Source organism: Seriola aureovittata, chromosome 5 (assembly GCF_021018895.1).
Source record: "Seriola aureovittata isolate HTS-2021-v1 ecotype China chromosome 5, ASM2101889v1, whole genome shotgun sequence".
Lineage (NCBI taxonomy): Eukaryota > Metazoa > Chordata > Actinopteri > Carangiformes > Carangidae > Seriola > Seriola aureovittata.
The window spans coordinates 14,414,205-14,440,068 of NC_079368.1; the positions used below are offsets into that span (position 1 = coordinate 14,414,205).

Consider the following 25,864-nt stretch of genomic DNA (forward strand, 5'->3'; position numbering starts at 1 on the left):
CACACACACACACGTTTTGTGGACCATTAACAGCATGATTGATGTGTTGCATCTTAATGAACTCAGGAATCAGTGAAGGTGAAATGTTATCTTAACTGAATGACTCAGTCAATCGCTCAGTGAGTCACTTTATCTCTTCAGTCATGTTCAGCTAAAACTGCCTGTAGGAATTCCCATATATTCCTCATTGGAGAGTCCTGCTCATAGCTGCACCCTCGCCGGGATGCATTCTGGGTTTGGCACACTCATTTAATATTGATAAGGCGTCATGGTGGTCGGCAACCAAAAGTGAGTGTCTGATATATCGGTGGACAGGACACAAAATTTCCAGACCAGTCTCAGTGTCTCTTCATTTTCACGTGTTAGCGTGTTTAAAAGCTGTCTGTCTGTGTCACTGTTTCCCTCTTGTGTTCTAGCCTGGTGCAGGCCAACCCTGACGTAGCCATGGACTGCATCATCCACATGAGCCAGAACATCACTCCGTCCCAGAGGGCCAAGCTTTTGCATCTGCTCGCAACTGTGGACAGCACCAGCACCAGTTAAGCTGAGAAGCTTTAGGTAGCTTCAGGTTATAATACTAAAGAGAACAAAACGGTCGGTTCTAGTTTGATTGTATTGTATAGGCTGAAAATGATTTTAAAGGATTATAGTTGGGGCAGGTCTTTGCAATAATGCACACATGCACAAAGTGACTTATTCCTCAGTGATCCCAAAACCACTACAGTGCTCTGTCTGTCTTCACAGGGTTGTCCTAATCCGTTCCACTGCTTGTCTTTTACATCTGCGAGTTAAGCTGTCAGTCATTTCAGCAGCCGAGTCCAGGAACTTTCTGGTTCAGAAGCTATTGCTGTAACGCACATTTCACTCCGCTGCATTTGTACATAGTGGTGTGTCAGTATTAAATCTGTCTTGATAGGCTCTGTGCAGTCTACTGAGGTCAGGGTTATACAAGCTACATGAAATGGGAGACTTCATTTTATTTTGGTGCTGGTTGCAACGTTTATTTAAAGATATTAAATAGAGAGTTTGTGTTCATCTTTGAATGTAGTTGATGTAAAAATGAGCCCAGACAACTGATCAATTCTTTAATCAGTCTTCAAATAAAACACAAAGAAATAACATATGTCAAATTCCTGACCCAGTAAAGTGGTGAATTAAAGTTTCAGTTTAATTTCTGCATGGACTGAAAAATATAAAATTTTTATCAGTATTGTAATGCAGTAGCGCAATTTATTTTTTCTAATACATCAGTATCATGAGTCCAGTTGTGTCATTTCACTGTTGACGTTGGAATCGAGCGTCAATCATTGTCACTTTCAGTCTGTTTATCTGTCTTGTTTTAGTGTGCTAATGACAATGGTATGATTGACAGGAGATAGTTTTGACACTGTATGTGATACTTCTGAGTTTCTTTCATTTTTGTCAGAATATCTCAGACATAAAGAAGCAATTCTTAACGCTCAGGTTTTGTCAAAGGTGGACATTAATTGCCAAAGTGGTCCCCAGATAATGTGTGGATTTGCCTTACCTCTGATCACAAAACCAGAAATATCAACTGTGACATTTATTTGAATGTATATAAACTCTTTCCAGTGTGTGGCTTTCTACCAAGGGCAGTTGTTAATAAATGTCATTGATATATTTTTTGGCAAAAGAAGCCTCTTTTATTTACCCATTTGATTTTTTTTTATTATGGTCAAGTTAATGAACATAATATACATCTGACTTTCAGACATGTTAATCACAGTGTGTAGAAGAATAATGTGTAAAATCTTGAAGGGTTGGCACACGTTTGCATTTTGGAATGAAGTGGGTAAATACAGTCAAAAGAAAGCTTTTCTGTGGCGATAGCAATTTGAAACATTCAAATATATACAGCAAAAGACTGATAGAGTCATCACCTTCTCCAGCTGCCTTTTTATAAATATAAATAAAACATCACAGCAATAATGTCTAGCACAATACAAAAGACAAGAGACGGGGAGCTACAGTATGGAAGGGCCTTAAAATGCAGAGTGAACAGTAGAAAATCTGGTGGATGCTAACATACACATACTTCTCCACATAGAGTCCTTGTACTCATACAGGCTTTGAGTCTTTGCTTGGCAAAGCTAGATATTTTAAGTCTTACATACTTTTTCTTACAGCCACATCTTAATTCATCAGCGGTTTTAGTTCTTAATGAGCAGTTTTGTTGTGGAATGCATGTGAAATGATTTTCAAACATCCTTCTCCAGGTAGTTCCCAGGTGACTGTAGGAAAGCAGTGTGATTTGTACTTTTAGTAGCACAAAAGAAACCGGACATCAGACTCCTTCAGCCGGCGTCCAAAGATATCCACAGACAGTTGAGTAAATCACATTGACTCTGTTAGAGACAGTTTAGCTGCTTTAAAGCAGGGCGATGGGCTTGCTGTTGGCTGGTGCGCCCATGTACTGGGAAGTCAGGGGATCCTGGGTGGTGTAGGAGGTGTAGAGGCCCGTCACCTGCACATCTGACAGTGGCAGGTTCGCTCCAGTGGAGGCAGGAGGGAGGCTAGCTGTTCCCAAGTCACAGTCTGATAGTCGGAGGGGTGAGTTACTGAAGGTGCCCAAAGCATCCAAGTTAAAGCTGTCGTCCTTCATTTCCTCCCACAGATTACCTGAGCAGATAGATAGAGAGGTCAATGTGCTGCTGCAACAACACTTATCCAGCAAACAAAAAACACGCCTGACACTTGTCAAAAAAAAATAAGTATTTACCTTGAAGGGCAAAGTCCATGATGCTTGGGTCCAGTGCATCCACCTCTGTGTGTGTATCGCCATGCACACTGTAGAAATCGTCAGGGGGCTTGCTGGGCTGATGGGTGAGTGGACTGTGGGAAAGGTCGGGGACTGTGTGGAGGGGAGGTGTCTGGGCCGGGGCAGGGGACATGGGGGCCAGTCGAGCTTGAGCCTGGAGCTGGGCCTGAAACTGGTGGTGCTGGTGCATGGGTAAACATGGCAGGGACAGCGTGACTATAGGCTGCGGCTGCATCTGGGTAGGGACGGGCAGCGGGAGGCCGGTTTGACAGCTGGGCAGCCGGGTCATGCCGGGCTCTAAAGCCTTACGTCTGCAGTTCTCTGGACGGTCTGTGATCAGTTTGTCCAACTCATCTGCAGGGAACACGACAGATAATCAGACTTACTAGACATTGGCTAAGCATTAGACCTTTAACTTTTAAGTAAGCAAATACGTGTCTGACCAGGGTTAGCCATGCTGCGGCGGATGGCTGGCAGGTCCTTGCGTTTCCACTTCTGCATCTCTTCCTCCATCTTGTCGATTTTGGCAGGGTTCAGTGCCCACAGGCAGCCCTTACGGGATGAGCTGCTCGTCTTGTTCTCCACTTTCTCAAAGCATTTGTTTAAGGACAGGTTGTGTCTGACGGAGTTCTTCCATCCATCAGGTGCAGTCTGCAGGGAGAGAAGCAGTGTATTATCAGTCACGTTCTTTATCTATCTTCTCTTTTAGTCCTTGCTGGTAATATTAATAGAATATCATACCTTAAAATAAGGAAAGTGTTCCTTCATAAAGCTATAAATCTCACTGACTGGGAGGCTGCCAGTTTTGCTGTTTTTCAGAGCCATGGCAATCAAACAGCTGAAGAAAAAAAAAGATTACATTTTTATTCGAATGCAGCTCAAAGCAGATGGGGTGAAATACATTTGGTGGATATTTTTATTTAATAGCCAAATATTTGTGTCCTGACCTGTAGGAGTAGATTGGCTTGGGGAAAGACTTGGGCTGCAGCTCCTGGTCTTGTGGAGCCAGGCGAGGTTGTGTGAATAGACTTTGGTCGTTGAAAGAGACATTGCTATAAAGCCCACCTGTTGAACACTAAGAGAGAGAGAAGAGAATAATTAGGACCTTATCCATCACATTTTCCTGTTGATAAAATCAGGCTCGTCGTTAGGTATGTTACCTGTTGTCCGGTTTGGGTTAGAGAGTACACCTGCTGGGGTGTGGGCTGGTAGACTGAGGTAGGGCACTGATATCCTGGAGAGGGCAGCCCATTCATGGAGAATGGAGACATCTGTGAAACAAATGCAGGGGCATTTTACATTAAACCATATAAAAATATATAAACATATATAAAAGAAAAAAAAGAAAAAAGTATCTATCTATCTATCTATCTATCTATCTATCTATCTATCTATCTATCTATCTATCTATCTATCTATCTATCTATCTATCTATCTATCTATCTATCTATCTATCTATCTATCTATCTATCTATCTATCTATCTATCTATCTATCTATCTATCTATCTAAGCGTCATACAACATAAAAGATTTGTTGCTGTAGTTCTGCTGAAACTTACACTTCCGCTGTGGGTGTTGATGATGCTGATTCCCAGAGGGCTGTGCTGCATGTTGGTCTGGAGCTGGAGCATGGAGCCCTGTCCCGCTGTCATCGTCATGTTGCTCAGCTGAGCTGTAAGGATGAACATCCACACTCATCTTAGTTTAAAGTAAAAAAAAAAACACAAACAAACCTATTTAAACTATTTATACGTGGAGTGCTTTCTATTCATCCAGATATTTGTGGTGTTATCTTTCATGTCTGGAGATATTTGCTGTGGCTTATGATACATTGATGCTCAGTAGAAACTTGTAATAAGTTCAGCAACAGAATGAAAAACAGGATGGTATGACTACACATGACATTTATAGACTTTTACAGACTTCTTCTGCACAGTGACAGAGATGAATTAAATTAAATAGTTCAATATAATGTATCTGGATTAGTGTTTTAAATAACCTTTTCATTATGTTTGGAAACCTAAGCTATGATAGAAAAAAATCCCAATGGTTAGAAGAGCACATCGTCCATTTCATTGTTATCTCTGAGGATAATCCTATAAAACTGTGTTCATATCTGCAAGGGCCAGAAATCCAGAAGAATCCAGCAGTCCTGATTTATCCAATCAGAGAGATGATGCGGTTTTTGAATGTTGCACTGTCCCCCTCCCTGTCACCTCACCTGCCTGTTGCTCCAACAAGCTGCCCTGGGAGGGCCCGTTACTGTGGCCTCGGCTATCAGCCATCTGCTGTAGTCGGGGCACATCCACAGAGGTGAGCCATGACAGAGACTGCAGGTCCCCAGGGAGGTCCTCCTCCCTCAGCTGGGAGGGGTCCGTGGTCAGAAGCCTTCAAGAGAGGAGGGGGTAGGGGGAGATTTTTTTTTTTTTTTTGGAAGGGGGAGGGAGGGGGGGGGATTGAGGGGTTAACACGGCTGTCAGCACAGACACACATAGACCACAAGTGGAATTTAAATGTAAACACTTAGAAAATTTTGTCCTTCAAAGTCAAACCCGCTGTAAAGTGTGTGAATGTGGGGAAGCAGAGATGAAAGCTGCTCGGTGAAGCCGTGTATTAGCTGTGCCATCCAGGATTTCCCATAAGAAGATTAACTACAAGTGCTATTTAGCAGTGACAGTTTTAATCAACAATGAGGGAGTTAAACAAGCTTTCCATTCAGAGTAAATCATCTGTTGAGATTATTGTTTTTTTTCCTTAGTGCCACACTGATCTTTGTTTGTCTTAATTTTTGCTTCTTTGTAAATTGTGAATACAAATATAAAAAATAAAATAGACAAAAAATAGCAAATTAATTTTACACAAATGATTTTTCATTAAAGATTTTTTTTACAACCCATAATTTTATAAATGTTGTGCTATAAACTGGATTAGATGCAGGTTTTCTGTTTAACCAGTGCACTGCCAGTACCAATCAGCTTTCAGTCATTTCGTCTGTTATGTGGAGAGCCTCCAAGAGAAAGAAAGAAAAGGGAGGAATCCTCTTGAATCCTCTCCAGTCTCCTCGGCACACACACACTTACTGGGCAAGGGTTTAGTAATTGGGGTCGCTATGACAACACATACTATTCAGTTACTTTGTGGGTCTGTTGACAGTGTAGGAGTACCCCCCCCTTCAAACACACACACACACACACACACACACACTACAAATCTCCTAATAAAAAATCAACCCTGTGTCAGGTGACCACGGTCTGGCCGTAACCATTGGCTGAATCATAAGTAAACAACGCATGAGATCGTTTGAAACATGGGACAGCAGCACATGTTGCCTGCAACAGTTGGCCTTGTCCATTGAAAAATGATCACCTATTGTGTCCCAAACGACAAATCTGCCCAGTGGCACGTGGCTCTATTGTCTTCCCCAGACCCTTCCTTGATTGTCTCTGTCGTTTCTTTTCTTTACCCAGCCCTTGCATTAATCTGTTGGAATGACAGCCCTCACATAAGAGGGACAAATAGGATGCCATCTGCTTCCCTATCCCTTTCCAGGCTCTATCCTCACTGCCGCCCCCAACTCCCCCTCCATCACCCTCTGGCCCCCCCCCTCCCCTCGTCCTCCCTAAACGGGGAAATCAACGGAGCCTCGGGCCAGAGGGGGTGCAAATGTAGTTTGAGGTCAGGGCTCTGTGTCTGCCGTCCGAACGGGTGACATCATTGCAGCCAGGAATCAGCAGCACACATCCTCAAACACCTTGCATGTGCCAGTAAATGATTTTGAGTGATCATCCTTTAGAAGCGGGTGGCAATGTGAATTTAACACCCTCTAAAGTATCACAATATCACAGCTGGAGCTTTTGAAGTTAGTGTGCCTTTGTGAGACTAGCCCTCATTCTTCCTTTCTGTCTCTGAGTTTTTCTTTTACTTGTGACAAAATGAAGAAATACTGTCCAAGCATAACAATCAGAGAACTTTAACTGATGGATTGTTGACTGAAACAGAGATGCTTTTTTTTTTAATGCATGAAAAGTAGATGTGCATACACTCCAAGCGAATCAAATCATAGTACAATATTTGCTGTAGCTGGTCTTTTACACTTTTGCTTCACAAATCTACTCAAGGTTGCAGTTCATTCATGATAAATGTGTAATACATGCTGATAGAAACCATAGAATAGGTGACATGCTGGGGGGATTTCCACCTCCCCTCCTCTCTTTCTACCAGCAGCATAGAAATTGCTCACTGATGCAAAACATGTTGAACCGGTGTCTCCATGTATCATCCGAGCCTTCCCAGAGGTTCAACAACACTAAATATTGCACCTCCTCCTTCCCTCCCTCCCTGCCTCCCTCCTTCCCTACCTCCCTCCTTTTCTAATTGGGAGCCACTTGTGCACACTGGTGACCCAGAGCGCCCCATCTCCCCCTGAGCCGGCAGGCCAAGAGGCTCAGGCTCTCCGTGTGCCGACAGCGGGAGTGTAAACAGAGCTGATGGTTTCTGACAGATCCATTCAGACTGAAAATCATTTATTCTCCAGGATTTTTTTCTCCTCTCGCCTTTTTCATGCAACCCCCCACGCACAAAAAGAGCTGTCCATCTACCTTTAGATTAAACATAGTGGGGTTAGACAATTTGTTCCATGTCTATTTGCAAAACACCTCAAGGGATTTGATTCATATAAATATGCCTTTTATCTATTGAGGCGTCTCAGAGTTGATCATGAGTGTTTTTGACAATATGCAACAAAAATGATATGCACTGTTTATCCTTAAAAGATTGTGTAACTATTGTCCTGATATAATACAACAAGTTTTCAGTCAGAAGTCTCACCTGTAGTCCTGTGGAGACGGATGATGCCCAGCATTCTCAATTATTCCTGACATCCTGGATGTAATTCCACCTTCTATCATTTCCTGGGATATGTGGTGCCTCTGCACTGAAATGAATCAAATGAACACACTTTAGCTTTTGTCCTCTGTGAGTATTCAAACAGAAGTAAACAAGCTATGTAGAAGTAGCCTGTTTATTACAGTCTTAGTAAATATTCAAATAGTGTCCTCTTTAGTAAATGGTGGAGCAGCATGGGCTATTTCTGAAAATATAAAATCACAGGCAAACTTTTTAAACTCAAATTTAAGGTTCAGTAAGAATTTTATACAAGAATAAGCAAATTCAAACATGAATTGATAGCAGCTTGTAAAATTTCAGTTTGGCATCAGTATGTCTTTGTTGTAGCTGGAGCCCATTTCACTGTTTGAATGGTTTCTGTTGCCCTTAACTCTCAATAATTGAGTTTTTGTAGCTTAAAAAAATGCATTGAGTGATTAAACTAATAAAGTTTGTAATAAATAAGCATTCAGTTCAAATGTTTACATAACAGTTTGGTCACATTTACTCAGCCTATAGATATAAATGGTTTATCATTCAGCCTGCTTGCAGTGAAACTACTCTTAAAGGCTTAAAATCATTCAAACGTCAAATGCCTAATAAAAATGAACAGTCCGACAAAGACTGAGATACTGAAAGAAAGAAGTGGTAAAAACTCACCTGTTTTGGATGATACTGAAGAGTGTGAGAGCCGGTCGTGAGCCCCTGTACTGTATTTCACTGTGTTGCACTTGATTCTCCAAAAACCGTTTTTAAATTTCCCTCTCTGGAGCTGTCCAGCGCTCTGACATGCGCAGTGGAGACTTCAGCAGAGCTCAGCAGTGGCCCGGGGGGCAGGAGGACCCCATGAGTTTGACAGCTGCTCTTAATGCAGTGCCTGTTAACAGTCCCGACAACATCCACACTTCCCACGGCAAGCGCAGAAGTAGCGATGCTGAGATTTTATTTGGCTTTTTTCAGTTTCTGTGGACTTTCTGGTGCCAAAGTGCAGATGTGGTGCGCTCCTCCACTGCGTCCAACAGCAGCCAGACACACGTTTGCTGCGTTAAAAGTCAGGCCATACTCCCTCCAGACATTGTAGTCCTCTTGGCGGATGATTATTGAAGGGATAAAGTTGATGTATTGAAAGGAAGTTCCCTGTCTGTCTTACACCGTCTTGTGCGCTTGTCCAACCAGTGGCACACAGGTGCGCCCTGTGCGTCTTAATAAAACACAAAAGAACACGAGTTCTGGACTAATTCCTTTTCAGGATATTTAATTTAGAGCAAAAAAATGTTTTCTGTATTTTAAAATAGTTGAACCAGACAATGCGCAATAAAAGCAAAAGAAACAAATAGAATTAAACAAAAAAGGAAGAATAATAATTAGATATCCATTTTGCTCCACTATATCCTCCTGTCAGGTTATTCCTAGTAAGCTCCCTCGTTCGGGTCTAAGACGATGTGAGTCGCTGCTTGTGGTGGCATCTGTGTATGTGAGTGTGAACTTTTTTTTTTTTGGGAAGTGCTTGTAGATAATTTGCTTCCCGCCGCTATGGCCGCGTCCTGCTCCTCTCAGCAGTGGGAAAAAGAGCCGGGGAGGCGCGTAGGGAGGGCAGGGCGCCGGGTGGGCTACAGCAGGAGGCGGCAAAGGCTCACACTCGTCTGGAGAGCAAGCCCACTTGCAAAAAAAAAAAAAAAAAGAACAAGAAAAAAAAAGTGTGGCATGAAGGAGTTGTGTCTTGGGTTGGTAACGCGATAAGAAATGACTGTGTCATCATTTGCTCACTCAAGCTTTAATAAAATGAAATCCCAATTCCAACTGCTGTTTTTCATAAGTAAGCATTTCACTGAGTTGTAGCTACAATAGCAAAGAATTTATTTTACTCAAGGCGGAAAAAGATCTATACCCTCTCCGTTTGCCAGTATTGAGGAAATAAGTGACTCATGAATTTGTAGAAGCAGCTCACAGCATCAGGAGGCTATTTGTTTGTTTGTTTATTTTTTCACACTTTCTGAGGAAAAGGAATGAATAGGTTTAACTCTCGTATTCAAGGACCCACGGGGCTCCAGCTCCCAGCAAGGTAAAAGTTACATTTCAGCATTTTCTAATTAAAAATTGATTGTCTTCCAAATGATGTCTCACTTTAACCTGTTTTACCATTTGATAGGACATCGACAATGATTAAAAACCTTAATGAAGAGCTACGAGACGCTGTGAGTGAACGTTTGTGCACCGGTACAGATGAACAGGCTGCAGGTATGGTCTTTTAAACACCAGGATTAAATGTGAAACCTGTTTGAGATTAAATCTGCGGCCGGAAATTAAAGGGGAATTCCTAAAAGTCTTTAGGGAGACTAGTGACAGCAGTATCAGGCCCATGGGACCCTACAGATGGTAAATCGGCCTGTCACAATGGGCTCAATCAATGATTACATGCATGAACGTAACGGACAAAAACAAGACCATCCTTAGAGAGCAGATGCTGGAGGTCCTAAAGCCCGCAGGGTTAGGATCTGGAAACGGGGGGGGGGGGGGGGCACTGTGGGGCAGTGAGGTGATGGTGATGGTAAGTGCCACAGGTTCACATCAAAAGGTCCCTGAGCAGGACACTGACCCACTGTTCATTCATTGGTTGTTCTGCAGGGGTGGACAAAATAACAGACACATAGATCTGAATTGATTAGTTGATTAGAGAGATTCATTAACTGAATTTACTGGTTTTGATGAGCTTTACAGAAGATTTCAAATCAATGTAATGGTCACTTATACATCATACAGTCTTTTCAATTTGAAAGTCGTAAAATGTCACTACCTGGCCATCAGGAAATATCTTGATAATATCACCATCATGCATCATGCTAACATCACCAACAAAATAAAAGAAACACCGTACTTTATTACTTAATTACTTTATATATGGCCAGGTAGTGGCATGTGTAGGAATATTAAGGTAATGGCTCTGAGAGTGCTGCATTCAGGAGAGACATGAGGACTCCCTGCAGTTCAGGAGCACAGAGCGACTGCTCTCCTCTCTCATGCCTGTTCAGGAGTAATTGTGAAACAATGGGATCACCGCCTGAGGATTGGCCTGTGTTTTTAGCCTGTGTTTTTGTCTTGCACCAAGTGTTTACTCAAAACACATCGGCCCCTCTGAGAACGAGGTCAGCTCACCCCTCTAATCTCCTCTGCAGGCAGAGACACAGTGTCCCCCCAGAACAGCATGTCACCCAGAGTGACCCTCTGGCCACACAGAGGAAGCTGCCGTCAGCCATGCTTAGCCAAGGAGCAGCATCAGTGTCCTGCCAAAGACTTTGTTTTCTCACCGAGGCTTCAACCCGAAGGGAGCAGAGTGTCCAGACTGTCAGGCTTCAGGTTGCCCCGTCAAAGGTCAGACAGTCAGAGATGACTTACAAGAAGTTTCAGTGTAGTTACACCCTCACAGAGGGAAGTCTTGGCAGAGCAACGATTAAACTGAACAAATTTATAATGGCAACACCATTATCAAGTTGTGCATCTAATGTTACCTGTGTGTCATCACTTTACATCTTTATTGTAAGTGGAATTAACTTTTTTTTAAAAGGTACAAATTGAGACTGAACATTTAAACCCTAAGTGCAGCTCAACACTACTGTAGTTATTATATAATAAACCTGGTGTTTTGCATAATTAGCTCCAAGCCGGGTCTGAGGTCAGCTCACCCAATTCACCATTTAAACCCCAGGTTTTTAGTTTTATCTGGGGAGATTTTCAGGTCCACTGCTGAGATTTTTGCCATTAAATACAACAGAGATAAAAATTCATGCTATTACATTGCTACTCAGTAAAGTGGAGGTGAAAGGTGTTGTTCTCATCGCAACATTTATTCCCATGGCTAATTCACTGTGACATCACCTGTCACAGAGAACTATAGGTGTAACTTCATTTCGAAATAGGAATTTAGTTTTGAAATAGACCTTTTTTTTCGCAGCAAACATTTTGACTTGTCATAGCAGGTAAAGTTCAGGTGTTAGTAATGACATTAATTATGGCTCAGCTCTATTTAAATGTCCCAGTAAGCCATGCATGCACAATACCAGGACCCTGAACCTGAAGCAACTAAATGGAATTCAGCCATCATTAACCGTATTATTTACACCCAATGTGACATGTCAAAATTTAACATCTTTTAACAGATGTCAAAACTGGCAAAACTGTAGTGGAGATTACAATACAAAGATGGCAAATACTGTGGATACCCCAAGGAGTGAGAAAGAAAATGTGTTTTGTTTGTGTTTTTGTTTGTTTTTTGTGATTTGATGAACTGTCCCTCAGCATGCTGCTGACTCATCAGTCTTCAGGGCTGAAATGTACATTTATTCTACTTTATTTGAGTATTTCCCTTTCATTCTACTTTACACTTCTTTTTGAATAACAGGTGCAGTTGCTAGATACTTCACAGATGAAGAGTTTATATACAAAACTTATGATCAGTTTATAAAATATGATGCATTGTATATTATCCAACAATATATGAACTAATTAAAACATTTATATATAAATATACATGTAAATTATAATAGCTTTGCTGTGACAGGGTCCATTTTCCTGCATTATGGATACTTCACTTGTGATACTTTGATTAGACTGAAAATACTTACAAAGTTTTTCTGAAGTATAGTTTCAACAACAACAACACAGTGTTTTATTGTTAGTTTTACATTAGTAAAGAATCTGAATACTTCAACTTCTAATTCAAGGTTTTACTATCAGCCTCTGTCTGCATCGAACTGAAGAACAGAGAGGGTGCGCTGCAGCAGATATACTACTGACAGGGTATTGGTCAGTATTGGTCCCATCACACCATCTTCTCCATCAGACGACTTCTCTGGACAGACTGGACTGCTGGACTTCCCAATCCTATTGTCCCTAAGGATCACAGAGCACCCTATCTTCAGGGTTTAGAGGGGTCAATGGTATTGATCTCTGATTGGCCTGTGTCAACACCAAAGCCTCTGGTCTGAGGCGAGGTCAGTCCTATTTAGTATCCTAAAGGGTTAAGATGGAGCAAAAGTCCTCTTCTTTTTCACAGCCGATTGAATGTAAAAGAGCCTCATTTCCAAAAGAGCTCTCATTTACTTTTTATGTGGCACAGCAGGCACATGGCGTCCCCTAAGGATGGCACTCAGACACCCCTAAGTCAAGTTGTCTAACTTGCTTTGCATTTAGTTTTTGCAGTGACCCTTCTGAGGTTATCCAGGCTGACGAACTGCTGGGTACTGTGTTAAGAAATAAGTCAATTGCAGTTAGATGTTTAAAGCAACAGTGAATAAAAAATGAGACAAAAGTAAAAATCACAATTACGAGGGAGACATAGTGATGTTATATGTACATTATTCTTATTTTGAAGTAAAAAATATCCAATGTGGGGTATGAAGTAACCTCACTGACCCAGCACTTTGGATCTGAAATGATGACAGGTCCCAGCCTTCGTTACGCTGCTCTGAAAAATTAGAATCATGGACTATGAAAGAAGGAGAGATCCAAAGAAAGGGACAGGGGGAAGAAAGACGGTCTTTGGGAAAAGAGGAATTAGATAGGAAGAGAGGGAGAAATAAAGGGAGGGACACAGTGAAATGGAGACAAAATAAGGAGAGGAGCGAGGGAGAGGGGGCAGTAGTGGTGTGATGTGAGTGTTATCATCAGCTCTCATTCTCAGCATGGAATCTATAATGGGAAAATCAACCTCTCTGACTCCTGTGTAATTGGATTTGCCGGGTCTCGTGCTGAATCAGAGCCCAGTGGGTAGCACAAAGCTTGTTAAGATTGGACAAGCATTGCTGGGCCGCTGGGCCGGGGGAGAGGTGGGACGACGGCAGAGGTAACCTTGACAACTTTTCTGGAGTGGAGAGTGAATAATTCAAATATGCTGAACACTCAACTGGTCACCCCTAATAGACAAATGACTGAAAGCTTTCCAAACATTAATCAACCCATAAAATGGGTGAAACCTGAGCTTTTCTCACATTTAGGTCACCAGAGCTGAGAAAATGGACACCTGTGTTACCTTGGAGACTGTGTGTCTTCTAATGGTGGTTACCAGGTTACACAGGTTAACACACTCCCACCCAGGATCTCACCACAAGGTGCAGCTACTTTAAGGCATGGTCATGTTTGTACACAGAAGAAAACAGACTATTGGTTCCTTAGAAAATATTGAGATCAATAATTTCAGCCTGTGACTTGCACCTGGTTGAAAGCAACAGTTACTGTCTATAAAATACATACTTTAGAGGAAAGACTTTAAACCACGCTGTCTGCTACTGGTAACTACATTTTGTTTTTGGTGCTATCATATGTTAACATGCTAACTGGCTAAACTAAGATGGTGAACATGGAAAATATTGTACCTGATAAACATCAGCAATTTAGCATTTATGTTGTGACCATGTTAGCATGCTGATGTCGGCATTCAGCTCAAAGCTCAGTTGAGCTGCTAGTGTGACCACCTAATCAATGATCAGTAACCAGACCTAGACTGTGCCAGCAAGGAGGAAGAAACTGGGGCTTTTTTTTGCCGCTGGTTCTGATGTAATGGAGCTTAGAGGTAGAGAGAAGGAGAGACGGAGAAAAAGGAGAGAAGGGAAGGGGGATGGTTGGATTGGTGAGGTTTGGATCTTGTTTCTGTATCGTTATGTTACACTCAGTAGAGCAGTAGATACCCAGGTAAGCACTGAATAAGATCTCTGTCCCTTCACCTCCCACGACATGAATGATTAAGCACCTAGCCCACAGTGGCCTGAGCCTGGGTCAGGATGCTGTGGAGAAGCATATGTGCGCACAGGCCTGGATGCAACTTCACCAACACTGTACTGCTACAGCATGCTGGATGAGTGAACCGCCAGACAGAGCAGAGAGGACAGTAAATGTGTTTTTTTGGGGTTTTTTTTCATTAGTATTATTAATCAATCTGGACCACTGTCAATAATCTGGTGTTTATAGGTTCACTGATTGTCTCCATGCAAGCAGACACAGGAGGACACACTATTCGTGTCTAGCTTCTCTGGAGAGAAGGACATTTGTTGCAGAGTGGATCCTCATTGAGATTCTTCATCATGCAGCAGAATAAGACGGCTTCAGATATGCAGGTTTGAATTTTCTTTTGTGTCATACAAATTTCAGATTTCTCGTCCTCTTGTTTTGTTGCTTTTCAAAGTTCAGATATCATAATGCAGTATGTCAAAGTGGTTCAGAGCTTGAAAGTTTAGTTTGATTGTTATGTGTGTAATGTACAGATATGAGAGTGGTATCACTCTTCTCATTGAACTCTGCCAGAAAGTGAATCAGCACATTTACCAAAATGTTGAACTAAGGGAAACAGTAGAAACTATGCAGAAGTAAAGGAAGTAACTTCTAGTTGTACTGACAAATGAAGACCTTTAGGGTCAAGTGGAGATTTTACTAATGTACCAGATCATCAGGCAGAATCCTCTTTAAGAGGGAGAGGGAGAACTTTCCTGTTACTTAGTTGGTAAATTGCTATATCCCCCTCCCTCCCTCCCTCCCTGGTCTAAAGCTACTTCTTCTTCTCACACAGATGAGGTCACTCTGTCTCAGGCAACACTGACACTCTAGACCAAGATGAGGGACCATCTCTTAATTAAAATACAATTGGTTGTGCTCTGAGGTAGCAAGGCAATTCACCTGATCTGACAGTGGCTTAGTGGATTCATTACATAATCATTCTTTCCGCTGTGCATCAGATTGGGCTGTCGATTGTTTAATTATAACTACAATTACAATCCGGTCCACTTTGTATTATACAAAGCCACGAATAACACATGCATAAGAAAAACTTCTTTCTATAGTCAGGTGCTTTATTCAACTCAGACTATTCTTGTTGTCCTGGACAAGAGAGTCTGAACGCCCATTCAGTGTTCGGCCTTTCTAGCACAGTGTCATTAGAAACACGTTTGCATGCTGCAGAGGGATTTCTTAAAAAGAAATACCTACAGGACACCAGAGGAAACCTGAATGCAAACCAGCAAACATTTAGATTTCGTCAGTGCACTGAATGAAAACCTAAGACATTGGCATTATTATAACCACTGAATTCATGAATCCTCCTCTTGACAGGGGCTTATCAGTTCATGTTATTACTTGTAACACTGTATGGCAGATCCCTAAGTCACGCTGTCCCAGCATATTGTCTGCTTGTGCTGCCCCGAGAGAAGTTTGTTCCCATGAAGAAAGGGGGTGTCACAGATACCCCACACCAGCACCACTACCATTACATCGCCAGATTGATTCTGACGTCCAAAAAAGGGTTCCTTCAATGATATTGTTCACCTGTCTCATTGGCTTAAAGTGGGTGGGTGGGAGGGGGTGGGTGTGGGAAGGGGGTCGGGTGAGGGTTATTGGTGGGGACACGGGGTGAGGGGTATTGTTGGGGAGAGGGGTGAGAGCACTGGGGGTGTGGGGCTGACAGGTGGAAAAAAACACTCTCATCTGACTAGCCTCCTCTATCCTTCCATGGGGCCCTGTGTGAGCAAAGTAATGAAGTCCAAATTACAGCACAGGATTGCTAAGAACAAGCCTCTATTGTTCCCCCTCGGGGCACACTAAATGAGTGTCACAGCAAGCAGCGGGGCACAGACCGTTACTGCACTATTTAGTCTGTCCCGTTGTCTCAAGATGGCCCCGTTTCAGAGGTTCTCAGATCAGACAAATACTGCTCCCCTCCTCCTCCCTCCTTCGCCTTCACCCTTCCTCTGTACAGCCAACCCCTCCCCAACTCCTCACCCCAAAATAGGCCAAATCTCCTCTATTGTGTTTCGACTGCCTAGTGTGAAATTCACTGTGACGTTAAATGTTTTCTAATGAATAATTACTGAATGGATATGCAGGGGGAATATGTGTAATGGATTGTAGACTGCATTTTAAAGACGTCTTTTTTGTCTCTGCTCCGTGGTATTTACAGGACAAAAACACTTGGCCTTTCTCAGAAGAAATGAGGGCCATAGGCGGAGGATAGAAGCAGGGGAGGAGGGGGAACGGAGGGCTTTGTGTCAATTAGATCCAATGGATTATCTTTTTTAATGTTTTTACAGAGAGAGTTGAGAATCAAAGGACTTCTGCTTCCAAAGGAGAGAGAGAGAGAGAGAGAGAGAGAGAGAGAGAGAGAAAAAAAACAAAACCAACAAAAGCTGTGAAAACCTTTGGTCTAAGTGTTGGTGCTGAGAATGCAAAACAGATTGGTGGAATTTTTCCCACTATGCTTCTTAAATGTGCCGCTGTTTTGGGCACCCCGAGTCCATTTGCACAGTGTGTTATGTTTGCTTGGTGCGTCAGCTCTAGTGAACTGTGGGCTGCCAGCCAAGGTCCCTGTGTGCTGTGTAGTGATCATTAGCTTCTGTCTGTTCGTCTGCACAATCACAGAGCTTTGCTTCAAAGACACATAGGACCTCTAGACCTCTTATTTCAATTGAACTAACAGGGACCATGTTTGTGCTTTTTTGGGGGCTTTTTTCAGCGTCGTCCTCCCCCATGGAGCTTTTTATTCAAACATTCATTCATCCGGCCGCATTTGTCAAAATACGTGGCTGAGAATTTGGATATCATTGTTATGCATGTAAAAATGTGTTACACTTTGTTATTGTTACTTTGGCAGAGTTTGCTTCCTCTAATAATCAGGATTAATCTAACTGATTAATACACACATTTATAAAGTTATTAACTCTAACAAAATGTATAACTGTGAAACATTGAATGTGTAATGGTGTTGAAAAGGTGTTTTAGAAATAGAGAGATCTGCAGATTATGGTGCAACAGGAACAAGAATTTACACTTTTAAAAGATATTTCTGCATCTCTGAGGCTGTGCATTTAGCTTCCTTATGGTTGATGCAACTTGTTGCACAGGGTCAGCTGGATATGGAGGGTGCCCTGACTGCCAGGGACCGGGTGGGAATCCAGGATTTTGTCCTTCTGGATGAAACCACAGAGACAGCCTTCCTCAGCAACCTCAATAAACGCTTCAGCAAGGATCTCATCTATGTGAGTCTGGGAAGGGACTATTTAAACCCTGCTGTCAACAAATGTATGTGCATTTTCACAATAAATATGACAACTTTTGACTCTTTCTTTTAGACCTACATCGGCACTTTGTTAGTGTCTGTCAATCCCTATAAAGAGCTGGACATCTACAATAGGAAACAGATGGATATCTACATGGGTGTCAATTTTTTTGAGCTTCCACCACACATGTGAGTGTATAATCTGCATCTGTAATGTGAATTTGAGGGTGCATGTACCTGACTTAAACAATAATCTAACTCTTGTTGTAGCCCAAGTTCATTTGTGAAATATTGTGATTGCTGTACAACCCTGTAGCTATGCCTTGGCAGACAACGCCTACCACACCATGCTGACAGAGTTCAACAATCACTTCATCCTCATCTCTGGTGAGAGCGGTGCAGGGAAGACGGAGGCCTCCAAGAAGATTCTGCAGTATTACGCCATCAGCTGTCCGAGCACCACTCTGCTGAACACTGTCAGGGACAAAATGCTCAAGTCCAACCCTGTCCTCGAGGTCTGGTCGTTACTTAGTGTTATATCCTTGTAATGATGCATCAAAGAACAGGTTGTTAATTATTCTGTGTGATATGGTTGTGTTTTCTCTCAGGCTTTCGGGAACGCCAAAACGCTGAAAAATGACAACTCAAGTCGGTTTGGGAAGTACATGGACATTCAGTTTGACAGCCAGGTGAGAATCAGTTTAATCAGGCAAATTAACAGAGGTGCTTCTGACAAATATATCAATAAATCATAGATGAGAAAGAAAAAATCAGGAGGTTTATGAGAGACCCTTTAAGTACAGTTCTCCTGTTTTAAATTCTTCTTAAAAGTGTGCCATAATCTAGCCTCGTGGGCTGCAACCCACTGCACTTTACTCAAAAAACTGGGAGAAAAAAATACTCGGTGTATTTGGTAATCTAAGTTTAACAATAAAATGTTTTGTTTAAATGTTCGGTTTAATTGTACAAATGTGTAAAAATAAATTAGAAGCCTAAAAATTACTTACGGCACAAATTGCACAACTTTGCTCAAGGATCAATTTGGTCAGCCAGGAGAAAGTTCAGCAAAAATAATTGATGAGTATTAACTTTCCTTTCATGGGACTGAAGAAGTAGCTTTCAAGGAAAAACATTTATCCTAGAAAAATATTTTAAATCTGGCCACTGGACCATAGGCTATGTTTTTTTCTGTAAGTTGTAGAGCTGCTGTCTTTAGGATCATGATGCCCATAGGGGGATGCTGTCGGAGGCCACATCCTGAATTACCTGCTGGAGAAGTCGAGGGTCGTGCATCAGAATCATGGGGAGAGAAACTTCCACATCTTCTACCAGCTAGTGGAGGGAGGAGAGGACGACCTGCTGCACCAGCTGGGCCTGGAGAGAGACTCCCTGCATTACAACTATCTAACCCAAGTATGTGACCACGTTTTAATGAATTCAATTTATGAGATAATTGTACACTTTGACACTATGTTACCGTGTTTACTTTCTTCTGACAGGGAGAGTGTGCCATTGTGTTTTCCATTAATGACAAAAATGACTGGAAAACAGTCAAAAATGCACTGCAAGTCATCGACGTCGATGAGATTAACACTGATGTAAGTTGGACATTGTTACTGACGCACTCACTCTTCCCTTGTAGTTTTGCATCGCTTTATGAATATTTATTCTGTGCAGCACTTGTTTGGGATTGTTGCGAGCGTCCTCCATTTGGGGAACGTTCAGTTTGACTCTGACAGTAAAGGCCAGGCCCTCCTGAACAACAACGCAGAGTTACGCTGGGTCTCAAATGTAAGAAAATAGCGCTGTGGTATTCTCCAGATATGTAGCATTATTACAAAAAGTCACAGAACAAAATATCTTAATGTTATTCTTCCTTGCAGCTGCTAGGGGTTGATGCTCACATTCTCCAAGAGGGATTGACATTCAGGAAGATAGAAGCCAACAAAGATCAGGTGCAAACGTGTCAAAATGTCCTAAAGTTTTATTTATCTATGATTTAAACTTTCCAACGTTGTGTTTGAGAAACAGCTATGATTTTGTCCCTTTGTAAAGGTCCTCAGCCCGTTCACAATCGATCACGCCATCTATGCCAGAGATGCCCTGGCTAAAGCCATTTATGGACTGACCTTCACCTGGCTGGTCAACAGGATCAATGGGTCCATGGAGAACAAGGTGAGAGGAAGCGTTTGCAACAAATCACAAAGTGAAGGTGGTGAAGTTGACTATACTGACTTAACTCATCTGTTTGTTTTTTTCCTGACAGGACTCTTCAAGAAAGACTGTGATAGGGCTTCTGGACATATATGGGTTTGAAGTGTTCTATGTAAACAGGTAGGAAGTTGTTTTTCTCCGTTTTCCTGCATTTTGTCACAGCTTCATATTGTGATCAGGGCTGTTGTAACCAAGTATAACAATTTGTTTTTCATGGGGAAAATGTTACCAGTTCTGAATATTCTACCTGAGCTGTTTGTGTTCACTTTTCCCCTCAGTTTTGAGCAGTTCTGTATAAACTATTGCAATGAGAAGCTGCAGCAGCTTTTCATCCAGCTGACACTCAAGGCCGAGCAGGAAGAATATGAAGCAGAGAATATTGAGGTACTCCTGTTAACCTGAAAAACAAAAACTCGGGAGGAATAAAAGTGTGTTTACATTAATTTGCATTAAATAATAATCACTTTTCCCCAGTGGGAGCCAGTGCAATTCTTCAATAACAAAATCATCTGTGATCTGGTTGAGGAGAAACACAGAGGAATCATATCAATACTGGTGTGTACTCACTGAAATAGACCTTGAAGCCTGGCCAGCAGTTTATAAAACACACTGTTACTGTAAAAAAAAACATTGCCACGTGAAACTATGGTCAGTGTTTTAATAAATATCCTGCAGGACGAGGAGTGTCTGAGGCCGGGAGATGCCACAGACCTCACCTTCCTGGAGAGACTGGAAGAAAAGATGGGAAATCACCCTCACTTTGTCACGTGAGTTGACTTAATCTACTCAAACTATCTAACACAAATCCACACGAGAGTATGTTGACATTTTATTTGTATTTTGAGAGATAAAAACCTAAAACTATTTGGCCACGGAATACTTTTTTATTATGTCACGTTCACATTTGCTAATGAAGCAGTTGTTTTAAATACAAACTCCATCTAAACGACGCTGTGCCAGTATCAATGTTGTGCTGACTGGTGTCTTGTGAGCGAGCCGACAGTGAGCCGATAGAGATGGAGGATTAGGATTCGTCTACAAAGCCTCTCACTCTTCATCCCTGTGTCTCTATCTCCACCTCTTTGACTGTAGGCACAAACTGGCTGACAAAATGACACGTAAGACTCTTGAGAGGGGAGATTTCCGTCTTTTACATTATGCCGGGGAGGTCACCTACTGTGTTGTGGGTAAAAGGAATCACTATCTCAGGCCCTCAAACATCTAAATCTTTTCACTTTCAGCTGCCAAACAGCCCAATTACTTTTTTTTTGTTTTTTTTTGTTGCTGTGACATTCTAGGTTTCCTGGACAAAAATAATGACCTCTTATACAGAAACATAAAAGATGTAAGTCTACAGTTTTGTACTTTGCTATGTGAGACAGAAAATATGCGCTGGAGAGGAGGCTTAGTTCCTTGAATATTAAAGAGGGTAATGGATGAACGTTTAGATACCAACATTATGTTAAATTAGTGTGTTGTGTGTGTTATCCCTGCTTCTCACAGCTGATGTGTCAGTCTAAAAATGCCATAGTCAGAGAGTGTTTCACCAACATGGATCCAGACAGCAGGCGAAGACCAGAAACAGTGAGTGCTCACCATGCTCAACTGTATCACTACACCTCGTAAGCAGCAGCACTGCGCTATAGTTTAGAGTTACATGCCATATATATATATATATATATATATATATATATATGCCAAAAGCCTGGAATATTTTGTCATGTGAATTATCCAGAGTGAAAAAAAGGAGCAAGCATCCAAAATATCGTTTGTACTTAAGAAAGGACTGTGTGATATATAATATGTGATACACATTTTAACATTTCTTGCAATGCATTTAAAGAGCAAAAATGTGCACAATGTAGAGATTACAAATGAATAAGTGGTCTATACTGTCTAGAGTGACCACTGAGACGAAGACAAATCATTTTAAACAAGTCAATAGCAGTCTGACCGTGTCATCATTAAGCCATATGGATTTGACAGATGAACTGTTGGGGATTATGACCCTCATGTTGTGTCCGTAGGTGGCGACCCAGTTTAAGAGCAGCCTGCTGAAGCTGACAGAGATCCTCATGGCTAAAGAGGCCTGGTACATACGCTGTCTTAAATCTAATGAGTCCAAGCAGCCAGGTACTTTAATCAAGAGATGACACGTGTAGCTGTTTTGGTAACATGATGGAGTCATTTGAATTTCACCCTTTTCTCGGCCACATAATCACAGGTCAATTTGACGAAGCACTGATCAGGCACCAGGTGAAGTACCTGGGGCTGATGGAGCACCTCAGAGTCAGACGAGCTGGTTTTGCTTACAGACGCAAATATGAGGTCTTCTTAAAGAGGTACGCAGGAGCAAAGAGGCTGGGATTTATCCTCTTTAAATTAAATTTAAATGTTGAATTGAGTGAATCCATTCTGCTACAGTCACTCTGCTGAGTGGGTTGTTTGCTGCTTCCTACAGATATAAACCGCTGTGCCCGGCCACCTGGCCTCACTGGAGAGGAATGCCTGCTGATGGAGTGGAAGAGCTGGTTCAACATCTGGGCTACCTGCCAAATGAATACAAAATGGGCCGGTGAGGACAAGACTTCCTAAACTCAACAAAGCAAATGTCCTTTGAGCCAAGAATAACCAAAAAAATGTTTTCCCCTTTGTAGTACCAAAATATTCATCCGTCATCCGAGGACACTTTATGCCACAGAGGATGCTTATGAGAAATGTAAACATGAACTGGGTGAGTGCAAATCCGCTATGAAAATATTTCAGTCATCACTGATACCTGCGCAATTATTTCATTTGATGCTATAAATTTTCAGCTACAAGACTCCAGGCCAAATACAAAGGATACAAAGCAAAAGGAGAATTCAGAAAACAAAAAGAAGCTGGTAAGTGTCAGAACACATGATCTAGATTAGGATGTTCTATGTTGCTTTGCCATGTACGTAATAGAAAATTACACACCCTCTACACGCACATCTCATTATATTTTTTTCCCCTCAGCCACTAAGATTGAAACTTGTTGGAGAGGAGTGCAGGCGAGGAAGGAGCGAGAGAGAAGAGCCTGGGCTGTAAAAGTCATCAAGAGGTGAGACAGAAGATGAAAAGTCGTGCAATATCATCACACAGCTCCTCTCAAGGTTAGTGTCACATTTTTACTACTTCAATATCTAACAACCTGTATCAGATTCATCAAAGGTTACATGACCAGAGGGCAAGCAAAAACCACAGATAACTCGGAGTACCTGGCCTTTGTGAGGCAAAATTACTTGAACCGGCTTAAAGAAAAACTGCCAAAGACCGTTTTGGATAAAACCTCCTGGCAAGCTCCACCAGCTGTGCTCGCAGAGGTACAATGATTCATCAGATTCATTGCAAAGCAAGCTGACATTTTATTTAGACTCGGTGCACGTTTTTCATTCTCGTCAGACTTCAGAGATCCTGCGTAAGCTTCACTACCGTCTTATGGTGCGGAAGTATGTGAGAGGAATCGCACCCCAGAAAAAAGCGCAGGTACCTCACATGTCAAACACGTTGTATTAGACCGGATCATCATATGTCCTTTTTGTAGTGATCAGCTTTCGATTTTTTGTCCCTTCAGCTTCAACTGAAGCTTGTCACCAGCTCCATCTTCAAGGGCAAGAAGGACACTTATCCACATAGTGTCGCTCAGCCGTTTGTAGACACCAGAATCAGTTAAGTATCGTATACATTCCCACAATGCCGTGTTATTTTTGAACAATCATTTTTACATCATTTAATATCTCTAGGTGAACAAGATATAAATGTGAGGGTTCTCCAGATGATTCGCAATGAGCACATCAAGGTAATAAAATGTCATTACACACCCAGAGGAAATACAGCAACGCATCAAACACAACTCACTGTGTTGCATCCTGTGTTTCTGTAGTACAGCGTCCCCGTAATCAAGTATGACAGGAATGGTTTCAAACCGAGGCCACGACAGGTCATCCTCACCCAGGCAGCTGCCTATGTGGTAGAGGAAGCCAAGATCAAACAAAGAGTGCTCTACACCTTCCTCAAAGGTCAGATCAGTATGTTAATACACACTTTACTTGCCATCCGGGATGTTTTCATGTTTGGTTAAAAATTTGTTTGACTCAATGCAGGTATTTCCGTCAGTAATTTGACTGATGGCATGATTGTATTCCACATAACATGTGAGGACCCTAAAGAAAAGGTATGTAGATATACAATATTCAGTAGATATTTGGGTTTGTCATTTTTATAAAAGTGTTTTGTCACTATAGATTCATAGAGATACAGAAACCACTTGAATTAAACAGCTCATTTCAGTCTTCAAAGATTTTCAGTTGGAAGTTTCTTAAAAGCCAGATACAAAATGGTATTTTTAATTCAAGGCCATTTGTCTGATTGTATTTTACTCTGTGGCTGTTTCAGGGGGATCTGGTAATGCAGTGTGACCACTTGTTTGAGTTTTTGACCAAACTCAGTGTCATCGCTAACAAACAAAGTGCAATCAAAGTGGTCCAGGGCAGGTGAGCGTGTATCTATATAACAAATGTAAAGGTTAAATTTCATGAGTACATTTACCTAAAACACGTTGACATCTTTGCATTGATTCTTAGTATCAAGATTGAAATCCAGGCAGGGAAAGAGAGTGCAGTGGACTTCAGCACCGGACAGGAGCCCATGGTATACAAGGCCAAGAATGGACACCTCATGGTGGTGAGTTGAGTCCTGTAATAATGAAGAATTTATGTGATGTGCTGTTTGAGGCTCTGATATAAAATTAATCTGCAGATGAAGAGATGCCACTTTGACCAAAGTCTGTTTATTTAAGATTTTCACAATATACAAAATGCAAGCAGTAAACTGTGTCCACTCTCATCCCAAGTATCTGCCCAGCCTGCACACCCACCTCTCCATCCACACACCCACCAGACCTGCACCACATTTTAAGCACTTTCTGAAGAGGAGAAACACACAAATGAGAAAAAAACAAATGTTCATACATATTATGGGGTTACATTCTCTGCATACAACAGGGAGAGTATCTTATTCTCTAGCCTGAGATGTTGCATAATATCTTTAATCCAATGATAAGATGTAGGTGGGGGAAGGGTCTTTCCATCTGAGCAGTATGAGCTGACCAGCCAACAACGTGCAAAAGGCTAGCGTGTTGCACTTATGATCGCTTAGATGCACACCCTGTGGTGCAACACCAAATAAAGCAATAAGAGGGGGACTGACACCTTTAGTATTTTAGAGAGATTTTAGAGAAACATAGGAAGATTTTAAAACAGATAAAGGAGCTTAGGTAATACATTGATCTTGATGATACTGATCCTTCCACTCAGAGAAAAGGGCAGCAAGTCACAATGTGTCCTGTTTTCAGACCAGCTATCATGGGCAGGAAGTTACCATTGGTGAGGTCTTATAGTCTATAGTTAGGCTATGGTTAATCCAGAATCCCAGATATTCAAACTATTTTGTGCAGATTTTGAAAGGGGTTGAATTAAAGGAAGAAAAGATACCACTTTAAATCAAATTATTTGTCCCAACAGGTTGCCACTCGGGCCCGGACACGGTAACGTGTGGGGCTGAGGAGACACACAAGAAGCCCCTGCATATTTTATCAGGAGACCCCTAAAGAGAGGATCAACATGTCTATAACTGAGCAGAAAGAACTGCACTTAGGAACCCTGGTTGAGCCTGTTTATTGGACAGCAACATTGCAGTTAATCAAACTAACTTTCCACTGGAAAATGTTAAATAGCGTTGAAAGATAGTTTCAGCATCATTTTATGTTTAAGGGTTTGTCTCTGTTGTTTTTAGCACTACAGTTCAAAGCAAAGGCTGACACTGGACTGTAAATCAAATCTATCAAATTTAAATCTACAAAACTATTTTAATGTAAAAAACACTCAACATTACTCAATAACTGCTTAAAAGAATGTGTAATTCTGATTTC

At 41.8% G+C, this 25,864-nt stretch overlaps 3 protein-coding genes across 5 annotated transcripts in view; 2 read left to right on the plus strand and 1 right to left on the minus strand.

Moving 5' to 3' along the window:
* Positions 1 to 1,641, plus strand: part of acacb (acetyl-CoA carboxylase beta) — a 22,027-nt gene extending 20,386 nt beyond the window's left edge. For all 3 annotated transcript variants that reach the window (XM_056376140.1, XM_056376139.1, XM_056376141.1), the window contains one exon: positions 417 to 1,641. In XM_056376140.1, the coding sequence (XP_056232115.1) occupies positions 417 to 543 (127 nt within the window). In that variant the 3' untranslated portion in view covers positions 544 to 1,641. The remainder of the gene's footprint in view (positions 1 to 416) is intronic.
* foxn4 (forkhead box N4) lies at positions 1,640 to 9,250 on the minus strand. Its single transcript, XM_056376142.1, has 10 exons — positions 8,325 to 9,250; positions 7,608 to 7,713; positions 5,002 to 5,168; positions 4,340 to 4,452; positions 3,940 to 4,050; positions 3,727 to 3,854; positions 3,521 to 3,617; positions 3,223 to 3,430; positions 2,741 to 3,133; positions 1,640 to 2,640 (listed from the first exon to the last, which is right to left on the minus strand). Exons 2-10 carry the CDS (start codon positions 7,685 to 7,687, stop codon positions 2,390 to 2,392), a joined length of 1,548 nt encoding a protein of 515 aa, XP_056232117.1. The 5' UTR covers positions 7,688 to 7,713; positions 8,325 to 9,250; the 3' UTR covers positions 1,640 to 2,389.
* A 5,360-nt stretch (positions 9,251 to 14,610) lies between these two features.
* myo1ha (myosin IHa) lies at positions 14,611 to 25,820 on the plus strand. Its single transcript, XM_056375538.1, has 32 exons — positions 14,611 to 14,770; positions 17,543 to 17,677; positions 17,771 to 17,886; positions 18,014 to 18,212; positions 18,306 to 18,386; positions 18,931 to 19,110; positions 19,197 to 19,295; positions 19,375 to 19,488; positions 19,581 to 19,652; positions 19,753 to 19,872; positions 19,964 to 20,031; positions 20,190 to 20,295; positions 20,386 to 20,466; positions 20,587 to 20,678; positions 21,004 to 21,098; positions 21,210 to 21,256; positions 21,415 to 21,495; positions 21,939 to 22,044; positions 22,136 to 22,253; positions 22,373 to 22,486; positions 22,569 to 22,645; positions 22,728 to 22,796; positions 22,912 to 22,996; positions 23,096 to 23,258; positions 23,338 to 23,421; positions 23,510 to 23,603; positions 23,679 to 23,734; positions 23,819 to 23,954; positions 24,039 to 24,109; positions 24,331 to 24,428; positions 24,519 to 24,618; positions 25,458 to 25,820. The coding sequence occupies exons 1-32, from the start codon at positions 14,738 to 14,740 to the stop codon at positions 25,482 to 25,484; spliced, it is 3,117 nt and encodes a 1,038-aa protein (XP_056231513.1). The 5' UTR covers positions 14,611 to 14,737; the 3' UTR covers positions 25,485 to 25,820.
* The last annotated feature ends 44 nt before the right edge of the window (positions 25,821 to 25,864 follow it).